We start from the raw sequence: 25,442 nt of genomic DNA, 5'->3' as shown, positions 1-25,442 counted from the left end.
CAACTGCACAGATAAAATTCCAGGGAAATCTCCAAAGGTTCAACTGCTGAACATAAAGAAAGAACCAGAATATGAACTGCATATTATGGGCATAATATGGGCTGCAGCAGTTCTTTCCACATGCTACCCACCCCAGCTCTGGGGGGATTCTGGGGGAGTAGATGAGGAGGATCCTCACCGCTGGTTTAGAGAGCTGAGAGAAGCAGCTTTGAACTGGATGAGATACTGAAGTTTTAATTTAGGTTGGATCAAACTACATAATATCTAAATATGGGACTGTTCTTCTAATCAGAAAAGTGGCTAAAAGCCATGGAATCTACTGGAAACGTGACCAAGAGCAAAGGGAAGTTTCTGATAGAAAATGTGTGAGGGCTGGGGATGTGGCTCAAGCAGTAGCGCGCTCGCCTGGCATGCATGTGGCCCGGGGTTTGATCCTCAGCACCACATACAAAGATGTTGTGTCCGCCGAGAACTAAAAAATAAATATTAAAAAAAAAAATGAAAAAAAAAAATGTGTGAGGCAAGTTGCGAGAAACAAAGCTGAGTCCAGCAGGCCCCAGATTGAGCCTGGCCAGTTCAAGAAGGCTGCTGCATGCTGTATCCATTGGGATCTTCCTTCATTGGATAGAGAGAAATCAAGCACCAGACTAACTAATGAGAGGAACACTCTTAATCCTTTGAATGAAATTGCAAACCTCGAGTATATACAGATAGAGAGAAATGCAAAGTACAATAAGGGAGTATCCTTAGTCTCAAAGTCCTTCCCAAGAAAAAACAACAGAGAGAAAACAACTTCACAGGAGAGAAGACTGGAAGACGTCATCTTAAACAGTTATCAAACTGGAGAACACCAGATCTAAGTCATGAGCCTCCTGGTAGGAAGCCAGGAGTGCAATGTAGGGCAGCTGTGATTTCATTTCCCAAAGGTAGATAAGTTGAATCTTATGTGAAATATGTTCAAACCCAAATTCTGCAAAATATCTGACTTATGAATACAACAAAGATTCAAGAAAGAGAAATGATTTCCAAGTTGATTAGAGATTGAAGACACTTGTGATTCCCAAATGCCATGCAGATTTCTGAACAGGATGGTATTTCACTCTAAAGGATATTAGTGGACTTCACTATTAATATCATTGACAGAATTTAGTGGTGGTGATATGAATGCTGATATCCCAATTTTAAGGCGGATATTTTGCTTATATAGGACGATTTCTGAGTTGATGGGGTATTGTGTTGGCAAATTACTCCCAGATGCTTCAGAGAAATGAAAGTTCTTTGTAGTGTAATCATGACTTTTCTGTAAGTTTGATACTGTTTCAATTTTTTAAAAATGTTATAGAGAAATTGAAAAGACTAAATACAGATTGGAAAAAAATATTAACATTGTCAGTATCACATGGGGGTTAATACAATCTGGTGCTTGCATTAAACTAAAGATAAATACTAACAAGCTAAAATAGAGAAAATCCCAATGATAAACAAGATATTAAAGACATTACCTTAATAAAAAAAGATATTACTTCAATAGCAGACAGGAAGATGCAATTTAAAATATTGATTAGGTATCATAGGCATCAACCAAAATGATACAATCTTGACAGAGTGATGGCCAGAAATGATAGTTTGGGTATGTGGAATAGGTATTTTCATACTTTGATGATAAATATTTAAAGTGTTCTGTTTTTGTAGTGTAAAATCGGGCAGCACTCATTAAAAATATGCACTTCATGACTTGGGAGGCTGAGGCAGGAGGATCATAAGTTCTGGGCCAGCTGGGCCAATTTAGCAAGTTGCTGCCTCAAAATAAAAGATAAAAAGCACAGGGAATATAGCTCAATGGTTGCACAATAACTTATTTATAATGATGGCCTGGAGGATAAATGTTAATTGATTCAGTGTCTTCTATTTCACAAATCAGAGAAATATACTATATTTCAAATGTTTTTATCTAAATAAAAGTTGGTTTTGGCAGAGCTCCATGGTGCACTCCTATAATCTCAGCAACTCTGGAGGCTGAGTCAGGAGGATTGCAATTTCTAGGACATCCTCTGCAATGTAGCAAGATCTTGTCTCCAAGCAAGACAAAAGGGCTGGGATGCAGCTCAGAGGTATAGCACCTCTGGGCTCAATCCCCAGGACTGCGGGAGAACAAACAAAACAAAACTTTTTTTTCAGAGTAACCCATTCTTGAAATGACTTTGGATAAATGAAGCTTTAATTGTATTTTGAAGCTTCTTAATCTGTTTCAGTAATTGGAGTGGTAGAAATTAATTTGAATGGCAACTAAAATTTTTATGCAATGCTATAAAATATATTGGTTGTAAATTCTGAGAACTGCGTAAATTCTATCTATTGCACTTCCTCGTGAACTTCAATTTAGAAAAGACTCTTTAGTGTTTTTGGCAGGAATTTTTTTCTAAATAATACTTCAATATGGACTTTTTCTTGGCAATCCATGTGATTTCCTGGAAGTTCCTGCTGAGTATACACTTACTATGTAAACATAAAACTTGATTCCCCTAGTTAAAGCAACAATGGCTTGCAAATGCCAATAGGCTTTATAAGCAATTTGCAGCCAGTGAAGACCATCTCTCTTTACTTTCATATTTCCTCTAATATTTCGTAGTATGAACCACAGAACCCTTACTAAAGCTGTTTGCAAATTCTTTGCTATAAGGGCCCCTCCTCTTCCTAAACTTTGCATTAAACATTCTTTTATTTTCCAAAAGTAAAGAATCTGATTTTAAGACTAACCATCTTACCTGATCACATTTCCTCCAATATGTCAACTCTGCCATAACTGCCTTGAACATCTAACCTTTCCTTAACCCCCCGTCACGTTTGTACAACCACACGTAACAATATATACAGTTCCTTTTCATTTATCAAAAGAAAAGAATCCTTTGGGAATAAAGATTTGACAGCTCCTGTTACAAGATAATTGTGATACTTGAAAAAAAAGAGAGAAAGAGAGATGAGACAGATGGTGTACACTGGAGACATGTGGAAGTTTGCTTGAAAAATAGCTTCAGAAATTCAATTGAGACTGAAAAGAAATTATGCAAATCATTATTTTTGCATAAAAGCATCATGGAAAACAATGAAATTATCTTAATCTTTAGTCTTGTACAATCTTGTCAAAGAGAAAGAATGTCAACTGGACTGATACAATCTTGGGTTCCAATTTACAAAAAAACAAAAAACAAAAAAACACTCCATAGCTACTCATTGGATTACAGAGGAAAGATATTATTTTCATTGAGTCATTAAAATTATTATTTTCTGTGTTATATGTAGGTTTAATTCAGTAACATCAACCATTACTATATTTTTTGATGATGAGTACTTTTATTACATACTATATAATTTACATAGGAAATGGCTTATAATAAATGTATTAGATCCTCCATAAGATTAATTTATATGGCATAAAAAGATAAGGGAAACTTAATTTAAAATTATGTTTATTACTTAAAAAATTGTTTTTCAAATTGCCCTTCTAACGTTGATATGCCTGCCTGAGTCCAATTTGTGTGAGAGTTCAGAAAACAAACAAACAAACAAACAAAAAAAGATATAAGGACAGAAATCCTAAGGAATCATGTGGATATCCGGTGAAAATTTTGTGATGCAGGTTTTTTTAAAAAATATGTTTTAGTTGTCAATGAACTTTATTTTTAAATTTATTTACATGCAGTGCTGAGAATCATACCCAGTGCCTCACATGTGCTTGGCAAGTGCTCCACCACTGAGCCCCAGTCCCAGCCCAGTGATGTTTGTTTCTGAGACAGAAAAATAATAAGAAAACTGATTTCAGTGAAAGAAGGAAAATAACAGTGAATTTAGGCAAGTTTTAGGAAAATGAGATATGAGTATGGCCTTATGAGTGCCCGGTATGATGATTATTATGCATTTATGAACATGAATAAACATACATTTTATTAAGGAGCAAGAAAAAGGTGAAGAGTTAGCTAGAGACAAAAGAAAATCTTATGATGGGATCATTTTTACTTATAGGGTCACCAAACATAGGCTTTGACTTGTGTGTACATGTAAATAAGGGTGGGTGAACTGATAAAGGTCCACATCTTTTGCTTAATACTATCATAAAAAAAAAAAAAAAAAAGACCTGGGCCCTAATTCTTGAGTCTCTAAGGAATTCATACATCTCTTCTTCCTGTGTGTATTTTTAAACTGTTTTATGTAACTGCATTAGAAAAGTCTCCCTGTATCTTTAAACTCGATCAGAAAGAAAGAAGTCTGAAAATTGATAAGTAATCTTTAATATATAAAGATGGGTTTCTAAGAAAGATTATGAAATTTCATTTCCTAAAAATGATTAGATAAAGTGATGGACATTTATCTACTTCCTCTTTGAAAGTTTGGATTAGGTAAGGTTTGCTTAGAAGCAAAAAAGACTACTTCCAGGTTTAAGCTTTTAAAATGATAATGGAACTTGACAAGATAAAATATTTTAAGTAGAAAGGAAATAATCCTGTCCCTCCAACTCCCCCAAATAGCCTAAATTTATCTTTGAGTGAACTTGGGTCGGAAATATATTAGGGACAAATAATTTTCAGTTATGTTTTCATTGAAATTGAATAGTCCTTGGCAATGTGGGTGATGTGGCTGACTCTTGTCCACTTGTGGGGACTTGGGCTGAGTTTTGGGTCAGTCATGTATGTTTCTCTGGGCAGGCTAATATTCTGGCTCCTTTTCAAAACAGATTTTCTTTTACCTGTCCAACATTTATTAAATGGAAAGGCTGAGCAGTGTATGGTGGGGTGGACAGGGGAGTGGGGGGTGGAGTGGAATGAACACAAATATCAATGTCATTGCTCTCATATTATCCTTAGCAAAGGAGCTCTGGGTCCAAGATTCTTTATTCTTCTCAACAAAGCCAGAGCCCTAGGGTGCCCCTTCTGGATCAGCTGTCTGATCAGCATCTGGTTACTTCCTTTTTAATATGCCTCTGGGTGAGTCTATGTTCACCTTTCTCGAATAATGGTGCTAGTATGACCTACATTAGGCTCTCCTCATTCTTGAACCTAGGCTGGTCCTAGGACTGTTCGAGAGCAGCCACACCTGTAAGGAGCTTAGCAGGTGAACTCTGAGCTAAATTTCAAGAACACTCCCTGAAGATTGGGCTAGAATTAGTCAGTTTTAGAGAGCTGCAGTTCTCCCAGGTATTCCATAGTCAAACACAGCTTCTCAAATGTTCAGACACGATTCAAGAGGGCTGGCAGAAGATGCGGCTCAGTTGCTTCCCACTCACCATCTAACTTTCTCCCTAGCATCCTCTCTGACTGAACTGAAATCCTGGGGAAGTGCCTATAAATACTCCATCTGCTCAGAGTTTTTGCCAGACACCACCTTCCCACTACTGTAGACCAAAATAGTCGTTCTGGGCTTGCCTGACTCTAGGAGCTCTGCTTCATGACAGCTATGGTGCCTCATGACCATTTGGCTTTGTACAAGGGGATTTCCACTGCCCTTGGATGTCCTTAATGCAATTAGGTTGGAAATAAATGCTGGAAAGAACCTTAGACATAACCCAAGCCACTCTCTAATTATATGAAAATGGGTGGGGCTGAGGTTGTGGCTCAGCAGTAGAGCGCTCGCCTAGCACGTACAAGGCCCTGGGTTCCATCCTCAGCACCACATAAAAATAAATAAATAAAATAAAGGTATAAAAAAATTAAAAGAAAGAAAATGGGTGCAGTCAGATACATGGGGAAAAAAGACAGGAAGCAAACCATTTTATTGAGTTCTGAGTACATTCTCCAGAAGTGCTATGCTAGGTTTTTCAACAACCTTTCAAAGTAGATAATATTATATGCATTTGTATAGATAAGGACGTTGAAATTCGGGAAATTAAAGAAATTTGCAAAGTCATTCAGCTAATAGGTAGTAGATCCAGGATTGAATCTGTTTCTAATAAAAACAATAAATCATACATTAAACATTTACAATGTGTTGGACATAGTCTAGCCATTTTGTTTTTATTAGGTAAGAATTACTTCAAAACCCTGAGGTATTATTATTATTATGCCCATTGTTCAAGGGAAATTAAGGCAGAGAAGATGAACTTGCCCAAGGTCAAGTTAAGAGATGGCACAGCCTCTGACCTCTAAAAATCAAGTACTGGAGAGATTGGGGGCAGGGCAAATAGTTATTGCCCAGGTGGGTGATAACCAGGCCTGAAAGTATTGGGAGAGATTCACCAGACACTTCCGATGATCTCTGTGTTATCTATATGGAGAAGGTGAGAAGGGGAGGGATGGGGGAGAAAAGGGAAAGATGAAGATAATTGTGAATTTTCTTGCATGCTTGGGGAACTGAGTAGATGGTGACACCATAACTAAGACCTAGAATGAAGATAAACCGGCACTGCATTTACATTCTGTGTTTAAGAGCCGGCATTTATTTAGCTGTTTCTCCAGCTTCACAGTGAAATGCATGAGGAAGAAGCGTGTGTTCTCATCTTCTACATAAAACTTATTGACGGATAGATAGATTGTAACAAAAACTCTTAACAGAACTCTCAATGGACCCAGTCCCTGGCTTATATTCAGGTAAAGGATGAAGGCAGTAAATAATGGAAAAATTAGCAAAAAGTACTATAAAAGAGGTAAATAAATGCTTTGGCAGAACATGCAGGGTCCAGGTGACAGAGGATCTTGTAAGATATGGAAGATGTTCAATTTTCATTTCAGGTATAATTAATGAATTTTAAGCAAGGAAGTAACATCACATGTTAAAACACCTGGCTCCCCCAACTTTTTTTTTGCAACTTATGCTGAATGCCACTACTTTCCAGACAAGACTATGGGAATAAGAGTAGAAGCAAAGAGGCTACTTAGGAGGATCAGAGGCAATGGATGGTGGCTTAGTTACTTTCTGTTAGAGAAACGGCAAGTAACTGGAGACTAAATGATTTATAAAGAAGAAGGGTTCATTTGTGCTCACAACTCTGGAGAGTGGGAAGTTCAAGAGCATGGCACTGGTATTTTCTGGCTTCTGGTTAAGGTCTTGTGCTACCTCATAACATGGTGGAAAAGTGGAAGGCAAGTGGGCACATGAAGAAGAGATAGCTTGAGGAATGATCTCACTTCATAACAATCTTCTCTCAGTAATCCAGTCACGCAGGAGAACGAACTCTCTTCTAGAATTCACTTAGTCTCACCAGAGAGGCATTAATCCCTTCATTAAGGTGGCATTCTCATGACCCTAACATCTCTTCAAGGCTCCACCATCTCCCATCACTGTTAAATTCAGGGAGAATTTTGGAGGGTTCAAACCATAGCAGGAGGTAAAGGGAGTGGGTAGAGACTCAAAAATATTTTGAGAGAAGCAAGTGGACCTGTTGATGGAACGGGATGGAGAGAAAAAGGGAGAAGTCAAAGATGACACCTAGGTTTCTAGTTTGAGCAACTGGATAAATAATGTGTCATTTACCAATATCATAGCTACTGTAGGAGGAAAAAATTCTGAAGGAAAATCATAATCAGACACATATGTGTGCGCATGTATGAGCATGGTACCAGAGCTATTGAAGAGTACATCGGGCTGGGACTTTTACAGTCTGATTTGTGTTACCACTAAGAGCAATAACTTCTGTTATTTCTTGTCCCCCATCCCCCACCCCATCTGCAACTTGGGGATAATTATATCTGTCTTTACTGCTCCACAGGGAAGCTGAGAAGATAAATGAGATAATATATATGAAAGGACTTTGAAGTCTTGGGAAGATAAAAACTGTACACATCCAAGCTATCATTATTATGTCACAGAATGTGTTTATATTTTTTCATGTATCTGTTCAAAGTCACAGGGGTCATAAGCATAACACACATTCTTTCCCTTCATGTTCAGTTCTCAGAAATGAGAAAATTAATATGCTTCTCCTTCCCCACTGTCCCTTCCTTATGGTAGTCTCTTGATAGGATTTTCAATTGCAAGTATTTTAAGGCTCTGGAAAGAAAGAATAACTAGTATAACTCTGGCTGGGTGATTCTTGGCTGATAATGATGATGATATCTTACTTTAATATAGATGTGCAGATTGAAAAGAAGCAGGACATTATCTCATCTACTTGTCCAATACCATTCTAAGAATTTTTTTAAACTGTTTGACAGAAATGGCTCAAGAGATTAAAGAACTTGCCTAAGGCTTCATTTAACAGCCAGGGTGAATAGAACTAGTAAAAGAGTTGTGTCTTTATCTAGGCATGGTGGCACATTTGTGATCTCAGTGACTCTGGAGGCTGAGGCAGGAAGATTGCAAATTGAGGCCAGCCTCAGCAACATAGTGAGACCCGTGTCTGAATAAAAAATTTAAAAAGAACTGGGGGAGGGGCTGGGCTCGGGAGGCTGAGGCAGGAGGATCTAGAGTTTAAAGGCAGCCTTAGCAATGGCGAGGCTCTAAGAACTCCATGAGACCCTGTCTCTAAATAAAATACAAAAATGGGACTGGGGATGTGGCTCAGTAGCTGAGTGCCCCTGAGTTCAATCCCTGGTACCAAAATAAATAAATAAGTAAATAAATAAATAGATCAGGGGATGTGTCTCAGTGGTAGCAATACCCCTGGGTTAATCCCCAGCATGCCTACCCCTGCCCCAGAAAAAAGTTGTGTCCTAAAATAGAGTAAACATGCACCAGAGACATTCAGAGAACTTCACCCAAGTCTCAGATAATATTCATGGGGATGTATGTGCTGGTTTCTTCCATCATTGCAGTCTTGGGACATAGTATCTTCAGTTCTTTGAAAATGGGTGTTAATTTCCTAGAGTTGACCTTGTGTGTTGCTCTAACAACAAGAAGAGCAGCAAGTGGAAATAAGAATAAAACAAAAACTTGTCTTTTGCTCTTCACTGTAAATACATGATCAACTGTTTTCTTCTTTACCTTGGGAATAGATGAGCTGTCCTTAGTGTTGCTTGGGGTAAAGGGTATGACAATGATATGTAAAAGAGAGAGGCTTGGAATGATGGAAAGAAAACTGGACTTGGAATCAGAAAAGCTGGGTTGAGTCTTGGTTCAACATTACTTATTGCATGACAGGGGAAGGAAGATAACCCACTTGAGCTTCAGTTTTCATAACTATAAAGTCAATGTAACAATCCTTTCCTGTTCGTTGACTAACTTTCCAGTCAGCCTCATCTTCATCTGCACAGTTCCAGATGCAGAACTACAATGGAGTAAACACTCATTTTCAGAATGGTTTGTTTGCAGATAGATTAAAACATTCTCCAACCCATCTATTCCTTCTCTTGTCTTTCTCAACTCAAATGCATGTGTACTTTCTCCCTTCTAATGGAGAAGGAAGTGGAGTTCAGACAATATCACTCTCAGCACATTAATCTATTTAGAACAAAGCTGAGGAAGGATGACATAAAAGGTTGCTGTGCGACTTGAATTAATACATGTAAAGTGTTTAGCACAGTGTCTGGCTTGCAGTGAATGATAATTGTTACTTGTTATAATTTTTGCTTACTTAAGTGATCCTCATTTGTCTTGAATGGTTTAGCTATGGCCCTGGCTGGAGACCAGAGGATAATCTGAGACTCTTCTTCAAATTGTCAGTCTGGTTGGAGGCCTGGCAGGAATTTCTTGCCAAATCTCTGTAACCCTTTCTCCTTATTTCTGCCTAGTTTCTGCCAACGTTTGAAGAATATATATATATATATATATATATATATATATATATATATATACACACACAAAAAAAAAAAAATAAAATAATAACAACTTTGAGATCAATGACAAAATTTTAACTCGTTTTCCCACTTAACTGAGTCTGAAAAACAAACCTCCAAGCCTGTGGACAGGGCGTTTTTCAAAACTGTGCTTCGGAGTTTACAGGTGTGTGCCTGGGGCAACCAAAACAAAGATTACAGTGGTGAAGATGGCTGCCTCCCAGGCTCAGATAAAAGAGGTGCCTCCCAGCGAGCTTCTCGGCGCCAGCCCACCTGAGGTCAGACTTTGAATTCTCCCCGTTTAGGGCAGGTGTTGAGCTTGGGTTTTAAGCTCAGCCCACTGTTCTCCTAGTCTTCCTCCATCCCGATTGTGAGCTTTGGGGTCTGCAAAGGTCCAGACTAGCTCGGGGTTGTGTGGGAGGGTGATGCTTAGGGGAGAAACGCCGGGCGGAATCCCGCAACTAGACCGCGGCCCCGGGACTGTAGCCCACCGATTCAGCACGCCACTCCGGACCGCAGGGGCACAAACACTTCGCTCAGGCCCTACGGACAGTGTCCAGGACTGGGCGAACGGGCGCAAAGCAGAGTGGATCGGTTCCCGCCAGGGCTGCTCCCGCCCTTCCTACGACCCAGCCCCTCGTGTCCCGAGTCGACGGTCTCGGGCCGCCGGGCACCGCGGGGCAGGAGGAGGACGCGGTCAGCCCTTGCCCCGGGCTCTTTCCTTCTGCAGTCAGCCTCCACTTCCAGCGCCATCTCCCTGGGAGCTCCATTTTCCAGGCGTGTTTTCCTCCGAGAGAAGGCGTTGGTCCCCAAACCTCCCTCTCGCTGCTCCCCAGGGATCTGGTTTCCCGGGCCCCGGGCTCCTGCAGCGTCTCCTCCGGCCGCCGCCCCCATCCTGGGTCCGGCGGGGTCGGGCGCGCAGGTAGCTCAGCGCAGGGAGAGCCGCGGCGCCCGGCGCCTCCCAGAGGTGCGGCTGCCGCTCCGGGGGGAGGCGCTGTGGCGCGGGGCCGCCCCCTCGCGCCCCGGGCGACGGCTGCGGCTCGGCCTCCTTCTCCTCCTCTTCCTCCGCCCTCCTTGGCTGGGAAAGTGGGAGGCGGCGGCGGCGGCGGCGTGCTGTGTGTGCGCGCGTGAGGGGGGCAGCAGAGAGGAGTCTCCCGGTGCCACCGCGGCGTCAGAGACACAGCGAGCGGCGGGCGCGGCGGGGCCGCATCTGCACCGGCCGCGGCGGCCTCTGCGGGGCCGCGAACAAAGAGGAGGAGCCGAGGCGCGAGGTAGGGCGCGCGGCGGGCGCGGGGCCGGGGGACCCGGTGTCGGCAGACCCTCGCCCCGGAGGCGGCGGAGGTCGCTGTGTCCCCCCACCCCCGCACCGGTCAGTCTCTTCCCGCTCACCCGCGCGTCTCCTGGGGCCGGCCACCGGGACCTGCGGGAAGCGAGCCCGCGGCCTCTCTGCCTTCTCCGGGCAGGAAGCTGCCCCGGCTCCGTGCCGCGGTTTCCCCGGGCGCAGCCCTGCGCCTCAGCTTCCCGGATGGCTTGCTGGCTCTCCCGGGAGTCGCCTCATCTCTGCGGGGCGACAGATCTGCTTCCCAGGGCACTTTGTGGGGCTGAGTTTCGCAACTTAAGGCTGCACGTTTATTTTTAAGTCCTTGAAAACTTCCCGCAGTGGTGTGGGGAATTTTCTGTCCTCAGCCTGACCTGATGGGAGACGGAGATGAGGCGGTTGGGTGAGATCCCCGTTCCCGGACCCATCCGGCCGTGGCCGAGCCCCAGCCCCAGCCCCAGCCCCGGACCGTCCTCTGCCTGCGCCGCCGACACCTGGATCCCGGGTGTGTCTGCGGCGGGCGGCGCCGCGCCTCCTGCGGGGTCGGGGACTACCTGTGCTCGGCCGCGTGTAAGGGGGCGCAGCCCTGGAGCTCCCCAGCCCCTACTTGGTCCAGAACAGCTGTCGGTGCTGCCATCCCAGTCTTTTCACTTTTCACCCCTTTGCTCCTAGGCATTCACGTTTACATTTATTTTAGTGGTGGCGGTGGGGGGGGGGTGTTGCGTGGAACAGAAACTGGTTTATAAATGCATCTTCCTGAATGGGCCCCATTTTCATATTATGCTCACAGTTTTCAGCTCAGCATTCCATTGTCGAATTCTTTTGGTGGTAATTTTGCTAGATTTTCTGAATGGGAGTAGGTCCAGCCGTTCAGAAATCTGTTATCGGAGTTTATCTACCACCAAGGGTGCTGTGATGTCTTAGCTATTTTCAAGCACATCTTAGTTATATCCTTAAGAATTGTCAACCTTAAGGTCTTGGGTTGGACAAGATTAAACAGTTGTTTTTAAGACAGAGCAGCAACATATGTATTTATTATTGGAATCTTGCCACCAGGGTCACGTGAGGTTTAGTTTCTTAAACACTGAAATGGCTTAAAAATCGGGAACTTCGTTAGGTTTAAAAGTAATTTCAGGTAGAGGAAACTCAGTTGCTTCTGTTCAGCTTCTCCTGTGAGATGAAGACTGTACTGAGGCAACTTTCAGAGCTGAAAAAATGTTCTTTACTGCATTTCACATACCCTGTTTATTTCAGGAATCCTGTAAAATAATTGATAGCCATTTCTGCACAGCAGACTCCTAGATAGCATTAGCAATTAATTCTGACCTGTTTAAAAAACTCTGTTTGTTTTTTGATTGTTGACTTTGGAGTTTAGAACCACATTCCAAAGCAAAGCTACGCCATGCAGAGGAAGCACTTTTGTATACTTTTTGGTTCTTGGCTCCTCTGAACTTTTCTCCAGATAACACTAATTTTCTCTTTCCTCCTCCTTTCCTCATGACTCTAGAGCAAAGTCTGAAATGGATGTTACATGAATGATTTTAAGAGCTGCATACAACTATGAACATTTCTGAAACCCTTTTCTCAGTAAAGTAGATCAAGATGGATGAATCTGCCTTGTTGGATCTTTTGGAGTGTCCTGTGTGTCTAGAACGCCTGGATGCTTCTGCAAAAGTCTTGCCTTGCCAGCACACGTTTTGCAAAAGGTGTTTGCTGGGGATAGTAGGTTCCCGGAATGAACTCAGATGTCCCGAGTGCAGGACTCTTGTTGGCTCCGGTGTTGAGGAGCTTCCCAGTAACATCCTGCTGGTCAGACTTCTGGATGGCATCAAGCAGAGGCCTTGGAAACCTAGCCCTGGTGGGGGCAGTGGGACCAACTGCACAAACGCATTAAGGGCTCAGGGCAGCACTGTGGCTAATTGTAGCGCAAAAGATCTGCAGAGCTCCCAGTGTGGACAGCAGCCTCGGGTGCAAGCCTGGAGCCCCCCAGTGAGGGTGAGTAGCCTGCAGAGGCAATTTGGTGAATAAATGTTGTGGTGACCATATTTTTCTATATTCTTTAGCTTTATGTTTTCTAAATCAGCTCACTGCTTAAGAAGCTACACTTACTGGAACAGATTGGACATTATACCTCTATACCTCACGATCTTTATTTTTTTCTTTTTCCATCTTGGAATGAGGTCGGATGTAAATAATATAATTTTCTTGTTTTTAAAATTTTTTCCAGCTAGTCTCTATTGTTTTTTAAGGTATATTTTTGGGAAACGGCATTTAGTCAATGAAATCTAAAACAGCAGTTTTTCGTCCCTATTTTAAAATGAAATTTGATATGGTTTTTCCTTTTTTGTGGAGTTGGGAGTCATAATTGTGGGAGTGTGTACATATGCATATTTATGTTGTAAATATGCATGTGGATAGAGCATAAGTAGGAAATCAATCCTTATTTTTTTGTGTTGCTTAGAGTCATTCTCCTGATTTTATGAATGCACAGCACAGAATTTACTGGTTGGAGGAATTCTTAACAAATCATGGCCACAGGTAGTAGAGTTTCGTTGCCATAGCAACAGAATATCACTTAGGACTATGCTGAACCATCTAGCTTTATATTGGGCTTTACGGGTAGTGAAATGAAATATTTCCATCAAAATGATTTTTCTTGGGTTTGGGCTGAAGTAATTTTAGGTGAAGTTAAATATTTGCACAGTTGTTACAATTTAAATTTCTAGAAGGTGGAGTATTCCACATAAATATAAATTGTGTTGCATACACTGGCTTCCTGATAAGATGGGCTTTTGTCAGTTTTTGCAAAAATGAAAAATAGTCATGGACATCAGATAATGAAAATGGTTCCATTTTTGTTGGAAGAAGCAATTTTGGTAATTGACCAAACTCGTAAAAATCTACTTTTAGAAAGTAATTAAGCTGGATGAGAATTTTTTTTTGAAATGCTGATAGTCAAAATTCAAAATTGACTTTTTTCATTTAATATAGAACTTCCTGTTAGGATAACATTGTAATATGAATTTACGGATGTGGATATCAGACAACTGCAACTGAGTGGTAGTCCCCTTACCACCTTCTCAGGCTCATCTTTAGCAAATGATATAATGTATTTACATCACTGGATGTGAAGTATGTAAACCATTGTTTGGTTCGTTAGAGTACAGTTTCCTCATTTGACTATCAGGTTTCTTTTGATTCATATTTAATTTCCTTTTTTAAAGAACCAGACGAGGTGGTATGGCCAGGCACGCCCATAATTCCAGGGACTGGGGAGGCTGAGGCAGGAGGATTGTTAGAAGCCAGTCCAGGCAAGTTGGTGAAACCTTGTCTCAAAACAAAAAATAAGAAAAAAAAGGGCTGAGGATATAGCTTAATGGTAGAGTGCTTCTCTTGAATGAAGGAGACCCTGGATTCAGTCACCAGTTTAAAAAACAAAACCAAAACAACAACAAAACAACAACAACAACAACACACATACAGAGAAAACTCTAGGTTAGGGAAGCTTTCCTTATCTGGAGCCCACATGTTGTGAAATTGACCTGCTTTCCTTTTTACCTTTATTTTTTGACTACCTTGATTAGTGTATATGGATTCATGAATATTTTCACCTCAGAACTAGTGATCAAGTGATAATTTCTAAGACTCCGGACCCTGATCTGCTTACGTTAATGAAGGGGTAGATTTGCATCTTAGGAGAGAGAGGTTTTGTTTCCCTCTTAATTGAGAGAAAACATGGCTTCCGGCTGTGAGGAGGAGTGTCTTGGTTGTTGACACACCATACCTGTTGTGCGGAATGTGCTGAGTGTTTGATCACTGATAAAAAGGAATTTCACTGCTAAAAAGGAGAGGCTCAAACATTCCACTTAATGTCCATTAAATTTTAAGTTTTCTTTCTAACATAAAAATTGACCATTTAATGCTATTTAAGTGAAAGAGCTGAACTGCTGTATTCCTAAGATTGAACTTCACTTTTCTTAGGTAAGTTATTTGGAGATTTTGATCATGTTGTTGTTATTTTTCTGGCATGTGTGATTTTCCTAATTTGCTTCCATTTTTTTCTTTGGCATGAGACAAATTACTTGCCAAGAAGCTGAACTGAACCTGAGCCCTTATAATTCATGTGAAACAGTTGAGGTGACTCAAACAGATGTGTCTGTTAGTACTACTACTGGTGGTTGGGTTGAAGCAAATGATAGAATACTTATCAAAAGAACAACTTTTTTTTTTCCCCCTCTAGTTACTCTTTAGCATTTACTGGTATCTTTTGCTTACAATTATTCAGAATAACCAAGGCTACCCATATGCTCCAAGCACCTGAAAGTAAATAATATCTCTAGAACATACTCCTTTTAAAAGAAAGAATTCTGTAACATACAGCCACGTGGCAGTGTAATACACTCTTTGGGACACTTCCCTAAGGTGAGCCAGGGTAATAAATCCCAAACGTGCATCCTCCTCCCTCAGATGTTCTGACACAACCAAATGGTGCCTTGAGCCTGTTTCCACATGTTGTGCAAAGCTGAAAGTGATAACATGTGGAATGTTGCTTGAGTTTACTAGTTATGTTCTGTGTTACATTAGATTGTGACCATGTGGCTTCCTCATGCATTTAGCCAGGGTGGATTGAATGTTATCAGCAGATCTGAACATTTCCAATGTGTGACACACATCTTGTTCCCAGAATTTTAGTGTTTCCTGTCTAATATGAAGGAGAGAAGAAAGAATAAGTGTTAGATTGGAGTCACCATGGGATCTGACAGTTCTTTACCTGGAATAAAGAGTTCCTATTGGTTGGTTGTTGGCTAGAGTCAAGCAGCAGAATGAGCCATAGGGAGAAGGAGATGGCAGATACATACTGTTTTAATGCACTAAACCGGGTGCCTGTAGAACATTGTTGTCTATCTAATCCTCTCTCTATATATTGTGTGCGTATGTGTGAATGATGAAGAACATATTTAAGTAGTTTTTAAGTAGTTCCTATAGAATTGTGACCTAATAGAATAAATTTCTGCTTTCAATGTGTATTTTCCATTGGCTTGAGATCTACTAATATCTGTACATGTGTTCGTCCACCTAGATATCATTACCTAATGATTTTATACTGTCTCCACCTCAATGTGAATTTATTCAACAAAAAAAGATCACAAGACCACTGATTCACACTAATTTACTTTTCATTTGTTCTTTATTTTATCTAGCAATTATTTATTAAGCACTTATTAGGTGCCAAATTCTACACCAGCTGGATAGATAATGATGGACAGACCAGAAGTAGATTCTGCTGATGAACTTTTTTTTCTTTTTTGCAATGCTGGGGATCAAACCCAGGGTTTTACTCATGTTAGGCAGGTGCTCTACAGCTGAGCTACATATATCCTCAGCCTATTGCACATGAACTTTTATGTATGTATGTACGTATGTATGTATGTGGTGCTGAGGATCAAACCCAGTGCCCCACACATGCTAAGCGAACACTCTACCACTGACCCACAATCCCAGCCCTGCACATGAACTTTTGAGTGCATGGTCAGTCTCTCAGGAGAGATATTAATAACATAGCAATTCAGATATGTAACTAAAGGTGTTAAGTCCTATGACAGAGAGCAAGAGGAGCCCATAGGAGAAGGATCTGTGTTTCATGTGAAAATAAATGTGTAGCCCTTTGTGGTTGTGCGTGCCGGTAATCCCAGCAGCTTGGGAGGCTGAGGCAGGAGGATCACCAGTTCAAAGCCAGCTTCAGCAACTTAGCAAGACCCTATCTCTAATTAAAAAATATATAAAAGGGCTGGGGATGTAACTCAGTGGTTAAGCACCCCTGGATTTAATGCCTGGTGACCCCCACCCTTCCCCCAGAAAAGTGTATGCGGGGGGGGGTCTCAAAATTTTCTGTGAGGAAGAGGTATTAAGTAAGATCTTAACAGTGAAATAATGTTAATTTTGTGAGTGGGGCTGGACTGGAGAAGGGGCAGCAGGGAAGAGCATTCAAAGACCTTGACCTATAGCAGGAGGGGCTTGACTCCTAGGAAGAAATGACAGAAGGTGAGCCCTGAACTGAGCAAGCTGCAAGCTGCAAGCTGCAGGAATAGTTAAAGACAAGCCTCAAGTCTGTTAACCTACAAGGCATTAAGAACCACCACAAGGGGTGGTTAAGGGCTAAATGGGTGCCAGAGAAGTAAGGACTCTTCACTTGGGATTGGAAAGGTGGATCATTGGGATTGGGATGATGAGTAGAGATTTAGAACTGACCTGGGATTGGAGCTTGGAGTCAAAGGACTGGGACAGAGGAAGGGTAGAGAAATCTAAATATGAAGGAACATGGGTGAAATTCCCTTTTCCCTGCAAGCACCATGTGTGCTTTCATTTCTTCATAGCCACAACCTCACCTCCTTTCCTTTTTCCAATTTCTTACTCTTATGGGCTGAAATGTATCCTTCAAAATCCTTCTTATTGAAATACTAATCCTTGATACCTCAGAATGTGGCTCTGTTGGAGAAGTGGTCTTTAAAGAGGTGGTTAAGGTAAAATGAGGTCATATGCATGGACCCTAATCCAAGTCCTTATATGAATAGAAGATCAGACAAGAGAGGGGAGACCATGGGAAGACGGGTGGAGAAGATGGCCTTCTGTAAGCCGAGGAGAGAGACATCAGAAGAAAAGAGCCCTGCCAACATCTTGATTTCAGACTTCCAGGCTCTAGAATTGTGAGAAAACAGATTTCTGTGTTGTTGAAGCCACACAGTCTGTGGTTCTTTGTGACGGCAGCCACGGCTGACTGTGCATGCTTCTAAAGATCACCCCCTTGAGTGGCCTCTTGGTCCACTGCCAGTCCCTTCAGTCCTTGTTTCCCCCAGAGACCTGTGGTGGCCTAACCCATCTGTGTCTTTTTTTCTGAGATGGAATACCCTTGGGGAGCAGTTCAGACCCTCCTACCTACCGCCACTGCCCAATTGCCTGTTAACAATTTTATAAAGTAGAAAGGAATGCTGGAAGAAAATGAGGCTTATGTGACAAAGTTTTGGAGGAAAGGGACAAAAGAGTAGAGAATTCTTGCTAATCTCCCGTCTTGAACCAACTGGATTCATCCCTAATTGGAGTCTGATGAAATGCTTTGCGGGACGTACTGTTACTGGTGCAGATCTCTCAGGCTCAGTTCTGTGCCATGATCTATACAAAGCCAGGACAGGTGGCATCAGTGTGTGTTTTTATTCAGAAAGTTTGCATTCTGGGGAGGCAGAATGCGTAAGAAATGCAAATAAGGCAGCATATTGTGTATTTCCAACTGGTGGAATAAGGTAGAGAATAAGGTAATGAAGTTTGTGCTGAGTGCTCCTGGGATGAAATGCACAGTCCAGAGTGGAGTAGAGTGGTCAGAACAAGCCTGCCTCAGGTGTGGAAGGGTTAGTACCAACACTGTCAAAGAAAGGATGTCTGCGTAGATGGGAATGAGGGTCTATACTAACTCGGACTGGACCTAGGCATGACATTTAATGTGGTAGTTTGGTTGAGGGAGCTGTTTTGATGTTTCAGAATGACTGAATTGAAATAGGAAAATTGAGTCTTTTTGGACAAATAACATTTGTTGCAGATATTCTTGACCTTGTACTTTATTCCTTTCATCCTGGACCCCTACTCCAGGGCTCATGTCTGTTTTACCCCTGAGCTTTATAGTATTCTGAAGTCAGACTTCGTGGTGACATCTCTGGTGTCAGGCTCTGATCGATCGATCTATCTATCTATCTATCTATCTATCTATCTATCTATCTATGTATCTATCTATTTATCTATTCTTTTTCCTTTTGCCCCCTACTGCCCCTTTTTGTGATACTGGGTTGAATCCAGGTCCATGCTCCTGCTCCGGCCCCACGCTTTGTCATCTTGAGTGGGGTAGAAGGCAAGAATGGGAAAGGGAGACTGAGGTTCACACTCCATGGTAATTTAAAAAGAGAAATGTTTTATAACTTTTTTTTTTTTTGATATCACACTTTTTATGTAACCACAGTCATATATATCTCCCAACTCCTCTTGAAGGAGAGTAGTATTTAAAAAAGGGAAAGAATGTAAATTTCAAAAGGAGTACATAAAAGCATTTTGGTTGTAAACAATATTCAACATTATAGATGTATATGTTATTAAGAATGCATGTAACTTTAGTTATATGTGTATGCATACAGTATTTTGGTTTTCTTTTATATAAATAGAACTTCATACGAGGCTTAGTTGGTGACTTCATTTAATATATCTGTGACCTGAGCTCCATTGCAGAGAGCTTGGAGGTATACAAGTGGGGGATGGTGGGCTGAGTTAGGTTCATCTTTGACTTTTCAGAACCCTTTGTAGTGTCTGACGCGTAGTATACACTCACAAGAGGCTTGCTAAGTGAATGAATGAACCACTCCTCACTTCTAGGGACCCTAAGCCACACATTCTCTCAATATTTTAACCTCTTTTTTTGTGCTGTTTCCTCACAATCTTTAAAATAGGGATAACACTTAGCCTATTAATATATTCTTATGGATAATGAGAGAATTGATGTACACATACTTGGAAGATTGTAAAGACTATGTAAATAGATGTTTAATAATTATTATTATAGAAGTAGTTATTGGGGTGAGGTTGTGGCTCAGTGGTAGAGCTCTTTCCTAGCATGAGTGAGGCACTGGGTTTGATTTTCAGCACTACATATGAATAAATAAATAAAATAAATGTTCCTCAACAATTAAAAAATTTTTTTGAAAAGTAGTTATTGTCTTCCTCACAAAGGAGTATAATTTTTGGGTGGTGAGAACACGAGTAATTGATAAGAAATGATCATAAACTGGATACAGTGTTTTGATGTAGAGCTACCCGGAATGGGAATGTGAGCTTAGTTCTTTTTTTTTGGTACCGGGGATTGATTCCAGGGATCCTTAACCACTAAGCCACAGTCCCCTAGCCCTTTTTATGTTTTATTTAGAGACATGGTCTAAGTTGCTCAGGGTCTTGCTAAGTTGCTGAGGCTGGGCTTGATCTTGTAATCCTCCTACCTCAGACTTCAGAGGTGCCGGGATTACAGGTGTGCACCACCGCACTTGGCTTGTGTTATTCTTTTATATGACTGGCAGTGTGGTAGGTTTGTTTACACCATTACCAATTACATGTGAGTGATGTTTGCAGTGTGACATTATGACAGTTTCGATGTCACTACACGATGGGAAATTTTCAGTTCCATTATCATCTTATGGGACTCTAGTTGTATATGCAGTCCGACCTTGACTGAAACAATTGCACGTCACTGTGTATCACTGTTGCTCCAGCCCTCTTTAAAAAAAAAAAAAAATTCCTTTGGGTGACTGAAGGAGAGAAAGAAAAGATTATTCACTTGTTGCCAGCTGGGCAGGGAAAGGGAAAATTAGGGGACAGGTGTCCACCTTTGACGCCTGTCTTTAGCTGCAGGTCCTCACCTGGCTTCTGCATCATCAGGTGCTGAACTTCACAGTTTGTTCTCTTTCCTGTCTCCCAGCCGTCTATACTTCCTTGCAGCTGTGGTCTGATTGCCAAGTGGTTGAAAGGGGAGCGTGGAGGAGAAGGGTCCTTTTCCTTCCCTTAGTTGCTTTCCCAAATTGCTCTTTTTACCCTCTAATTAGTTAATTGTCTCAGTGGAGGGGAGGAATCAAAGCAGAGGTCCAATAGGTGCATGGAGTAGGGGCAGTCCTCAATGCCTGCCTCTCTTCTTCTGTTGTCCATTATCTCTTCCTCAGTCTCCCAAGGTCCCCTGGCTCCCCTTGGCACAACGCCATCTTTTAACTCTCTCAGCTCTCACAGGGAGAATGCCTGCTTTGCCCCCCAGACGCTTGCTCCATTTATTAATCCTTCCCTTCTCCAGTCTCGGGCTTAACATGGTTCAAGAAAACCCAAGACAATAGGTGAAGATCTTTTTGATCTTGAGGCCAGAACACAAATGATTTTGCAGTTTGCTCTGTAGCAGGGTTGTTCACAAGGATCCATGAGTGTGGCAATCTAGTCCACGTAGTGAGGTGTCCTCAAGGTAGAAATACTACACATGGCGACAGAGGGAGGAACCCAGACAGCAGGCAAGCCTCGTTTGCATGGAAGCAGAGTGTAGTGAGTGTACTTAGGATAGAAATTGAGTGCTCGGAGATAGGTTTGCCACTAAGACTCCCTCACTTGGGAACTTAGAAGCCCTCTCCTTCCCCAAGATTTAGCAGGAAGGATATGCATATCTCCTCCCCACACCCCCACTTGATTGTTTTTTTTGTTTCAGGGACTTCTGAGAGTAGCAACCTTAAAAAAAATATGCTGAGCCCTGGCTACCCTTCACATGGGTCCCTTTCCAGCCTATGTGCCTGCCAATGCCTAGTCAAGAGGGTGGTTGGTAGCAGTTGTTTCATGAATGGCGACATATGGGTAGCTGTAAACACAGCCATTTTAAAGATAGATGTGTGAGTGGGCTCTTTCAGGGTAGCTGGGAAGGGAATGGAGGTGCCATTTCAGATGGCTGACAGCAGCAGTGAAGCAGTAGATTATTTGTGTTGTGAAACACGGAAAAAGTGAGCAGTAGGAGGATGTGCAAATGAATTTTTTAAGTTACATTAAATATAGTGCAGAAAGACATGGCTGTCAAGTTTGAGCGTTTTTCTGTTAGCCTCAGGAAGTAAATTCTTTAACTTTTTTTTTTTTTTTGGTAAGGAAAAATTTCTTTTGAAATGATGAACAGAAGTGAATTTTCATTATTTTAAAATGTAGTGAGTGGTCCTAAGCAATGAAGAATTATACAGAAATGAAAATAGGGTTTGCCGTAGGATATTCCATGTCCAGTTATAATTTAGGTAAGGTTCCCCCAAAGTAATACCATAGCAATAGAGTAAGAATATCAATGTAGGATCCAAACAGCCCTGGCATTTGGGTAAGATCCCTGGAAGTTGGTGTGAGCCCTAGTATTTTAAAGTTGAATGTTAGGTATGTAACAAGGAGATTTTATTTCCTGTACTGCTAAAGATATTCCTGCATTTTAAAAGTATATAGCTGCCTGGTGTTTAAATCTATAAGGAACAAAACAGTGAACACATATTAGCCCAGCATATGTGAGGCCGTGGGTTTGAAAGCCATCACTGCAAAAAACACACAACAAACAGGCAAAAAAAATCAAAACCAAAACCAAAACAAAAACCAATTGAACACCTAGATTAAACATTAATAAATGTAATAAAATTAAATTTCAAACGTTAAATTTTCATTATCTGCTCAGACTACTCAAGGTAACATTTAGTTAGCAAATCTTTCATTTTTTTCGCTCCATTATAAAACATATGTGTTTTTTTTTTAAGAATTTTTAAGTAATAAATAATATATTTATTTTATTGATTTATTTTTATGTGGTGCATAGGCTCGAACGCAGTGCCTCACACGTCGGAGGCAAGTACTCTACTGCTGGAGCCCCAGCCCCAGCCCCAGCCCCATAAAACTTAGGTTTTAAGCACAGCTTTTGATCTCCATCTCTTCCCACAGTTGAACACAATTGAAGAGCTTACATCTATGAGGCTAAATATTTTTGCCATTTTTGAGAGGCCTAATTATTTTCATTCATGTCTTGATTGTACTTAGTAGTGACACTTTTTTTTCCTTTTCTCATTTTTATGAAGTGCAGAATATTAGAAGATATTGAGGCTGTTTAACACTGTTGCACCAAGGCTGTGATGTTGCTGGAACTGAAGTGTTGGTTGAAAGGCACCATCGTGTGACAGCTTGAAATGTTTATATATCACCTATTTGAAGAAAGTCCAAATCTGTCATCAGAAAAACATTGGGTCTTAATGTGTGAGGCATGAGAATGTATCATGTGCAGAATCGAAGATCTCCTAGACGGTGGAAAGAGTGAGGAGACCTAGTTTCCAGACCTGGCTTTGTGCTTTTAGGCCAGTGCTTTCTCTTCTGTAGGCCTTAGTTGGTTTCTTCATTTATCAAATGAGGCTTCCCTGATATCCGAGTTCTTTGCAGCCCAGAAATTTTATGCATAGTTACCCTAGCAAAGGTCAACTTTGATACAGACACTTAGAATAAACTGAGTTTGGTATCTCGATATCATCTTGGTAGGATGAGACATGAGTCTCGTGAGTCACCCTTGGGCAGCAGTAGTCTGTCTCTGCTGGCCCTTAAGCCCACACCATGCCTGCCATGAAACCTTCAGATGAATTGGGAGAAAATCTGTGGTTTTTTTTTTTTTTTTATATATATATTTTATTTAGCGAAAGGGTTTTGCTGAGTTGCTTAGCGCCCCACTAAATTGCTGAGACTGGCTTTGAAAATGGGGATCCTCCTGCCTCAGCCTCCCGAGCTGCTGAAATGACAGGCGTGTGCCGCTGTGCCCAGCTCTGTGGAGTTTTGAAGTGAGCAAGGCAGAGGAGTGAGGACAGTTTAGAGGCCTGATTTAAGCGCAGGCACAAGTAGGGTTGGTTTGCCCAGTAGGCTTCATCTGCCCACCGTGATCTACCTCCTTTCTGCATGAATATTATCCTCGTGTAAAATTGTCACACTCTGAAATCCCGGCAGTCAGATCCTGTCTTAATAAGCTGTTGCACTGGAGCCTGATCTCCCAACAAAGGAGACTGGGGGACACATTCAACCCTAGCAGCAGGCAACTAAGTTTCTCTGGGGCCAGCAACTCTGGAGGAGGCAATTCTAGTGGGAGTAACCCTGAAATTTCTCCTCCGCACTGGGACATGGTGGAGAGTGGACAGGGATGCTGTTGGTGATCTTGCAGAGTCAACAGAAGTAAGCCAGGACTGTCAGGCAGACAGGGCCATATGGTCACCCTCACTAAGGCTAGCATGGGTAAGCCCAGAATACAGAGAAAGGTCTCATCAAGCGTAGGGAAGATGCCAAAGAATACAAAGTCTTTTCAAAAAAATTTCAGGGGAAATGCAGAGCATTTGACTTCTTCCTGAATACTTCTTTTTGTGTACTTGGTGATTCCTACTGCACAGAAAATGTGATACAGAGAAAAGGTGGGGGCTTAGCATCAGGAAGAGTTTCTCTATTTCTTGTTTTATATGTGGCTTTGGGCAAGGTACTTCCTTCCTTAATTTCTTCACTTATAAAATGATGGTGATTGTTTTCCAAGTCCATAAGGAACCCTCAGTGTTCAGTACCTAATAGTTGCTTAATGAACATTGATACTTTCAGTTTTCACTTTCTAGAAATTTTAACTTTTAGTATCACATCACAGCTATGTTAAATAAATGTCATGTGTGTATTGGGGGTGGGTGGGTCCTGGCAATTTAATTAACCAACACCTACAGTGTTAATGCTATAGGACATTTCATACTATTTAAACAGCTAACTTAAGCGTTAGGTAATCAGGCAGTTTATAAGTTGGAAACTACAAATTATATTAGATATGTAGTTTAGTATTGGTTCTACCACTGATTATAGTGTGATACTGGTTAAATCAGTTTTTGTGCACTTAATCTGTAACAGACAATGGTAAGCAATATTATCTCTAGTACCTCATCTTCCTCTCTTATTCTGTGATATCTGGCCAGTGGAATTCATCGTGTACCATCTATGACTGCTCTTATCCTCTCTTCCTCCCTCCCTATGTAGGAAAATAACAGTTCAAAGAGTTTAATATAAATTTTTTTTTTACTTAGTTCTTTCTTTAGTATTGAAAAGACTTAGTTCTCTATGTTAGTCATCTCCCCCTTACTGTGACAAAATGCCTGAGATAACTAGTTTTAAAGAGGAAAAGTTTATTTCATGGTTTCAGAGGTTTCAGTCCGTAGTTGCTTGGCCTTGTTGCTTTGGCTCTGTTGTGGCACAGTACCTCATGCTCCTGCCACCACATGGTGTGATTGAGGAGTCTGTTCATGTCATGGTGAGAGAGAGAGAGAAGAGAAGAGGGTAGGGGAAAGGAGGGGAGAGGAGGGGACAAGGGGAGGCAAGGACATGTCCTCAGGGACCTGACTTCCAGTAGGCCCCCCAGTCTGGAGGCCAAGCCTTCAACTCATGGCCTCTGGAGAACATTAAGGATCCAATCTACAGCAGTAACTAAGACTTTCTGTAAGGGAAATTAGGTGTGTGTTGTAGTGCAGTTCTAATTTTTAAAAATTAATGTCAGGAAGGATTCTCATGCCTTCATATGGTGTTGGAATGCCACTCATATGAATGCCTATGTATATGCATATACATACACATGTATACGAATGGGGGAGGGAGAGAAAGGATGTATGCCTCTGTGTATGTTGTGTTTTAGTCACTTGTTTACCTTTTCCACCCTTCCCCATCTTTCCTGCTACTTTCATAGTATTAAGGTTATGTTATGTAAATGTTATTGGTCAGTTTGTTCATGTTGTGACTCTTTTTATGTCTCTTTTGATCTAAAACAACTGGTTGTGTTTTTTAATTGACTAAAACCATTTCTGATT

The 25,442-nt window shown here is 41.4% G+C and overlaps 1 protein-coding gene across 3 annotated transcripts in view; it reads left to right on the top strand.

Moving 5' to 3' along the window:
* The first annotated feature begins 10,835 nt into the window (after positions 1 to 10,835).
* Positions 10,836 to 25,442, top strand: part of Sh3rf1 (SH3 domain containing ring finger 1) — a 159,987-nt gene continuing 145,380 nt past the window's right edge. For all 3 annotated transcript variants that reach the window (XR_013091106.1, XM_076852357.1, XM_076852356.1), the window contains exons 1-2: positions 10,836 to 10,972; positions 12,527 to 13,014. Coding sequence is in view for 2 of the 3 variants with exons in the window: in XM_076852357.1 (XP_076708472.1) it covers positions 12,622 to 13,014 (393 nt within the window). In the remaining variant the exon portion in view is untranslated. The remainder of the gene's footprint in view (positions 10,973 to 12,526; positions 13,015 to 25,442) is intronic.

Source organism: Callospermophilus lateralis, chromosome 4 (genome assembly GCF_048772815.1).
Source record: "Callospermophilus lateralis isolate mCalLat2 chromosome 4, mCalLat2.hap1, whole genome shotgun sequence".
NCBI lineage: Eukaryota > Metazoa > Chordata > Mammalia > Rodentia > Sciuridae > Callospermophilus > Callospermophilus lateralis.
This window is presented reverse-complemented; position numbering and strand designations above follow the sequence as displayed.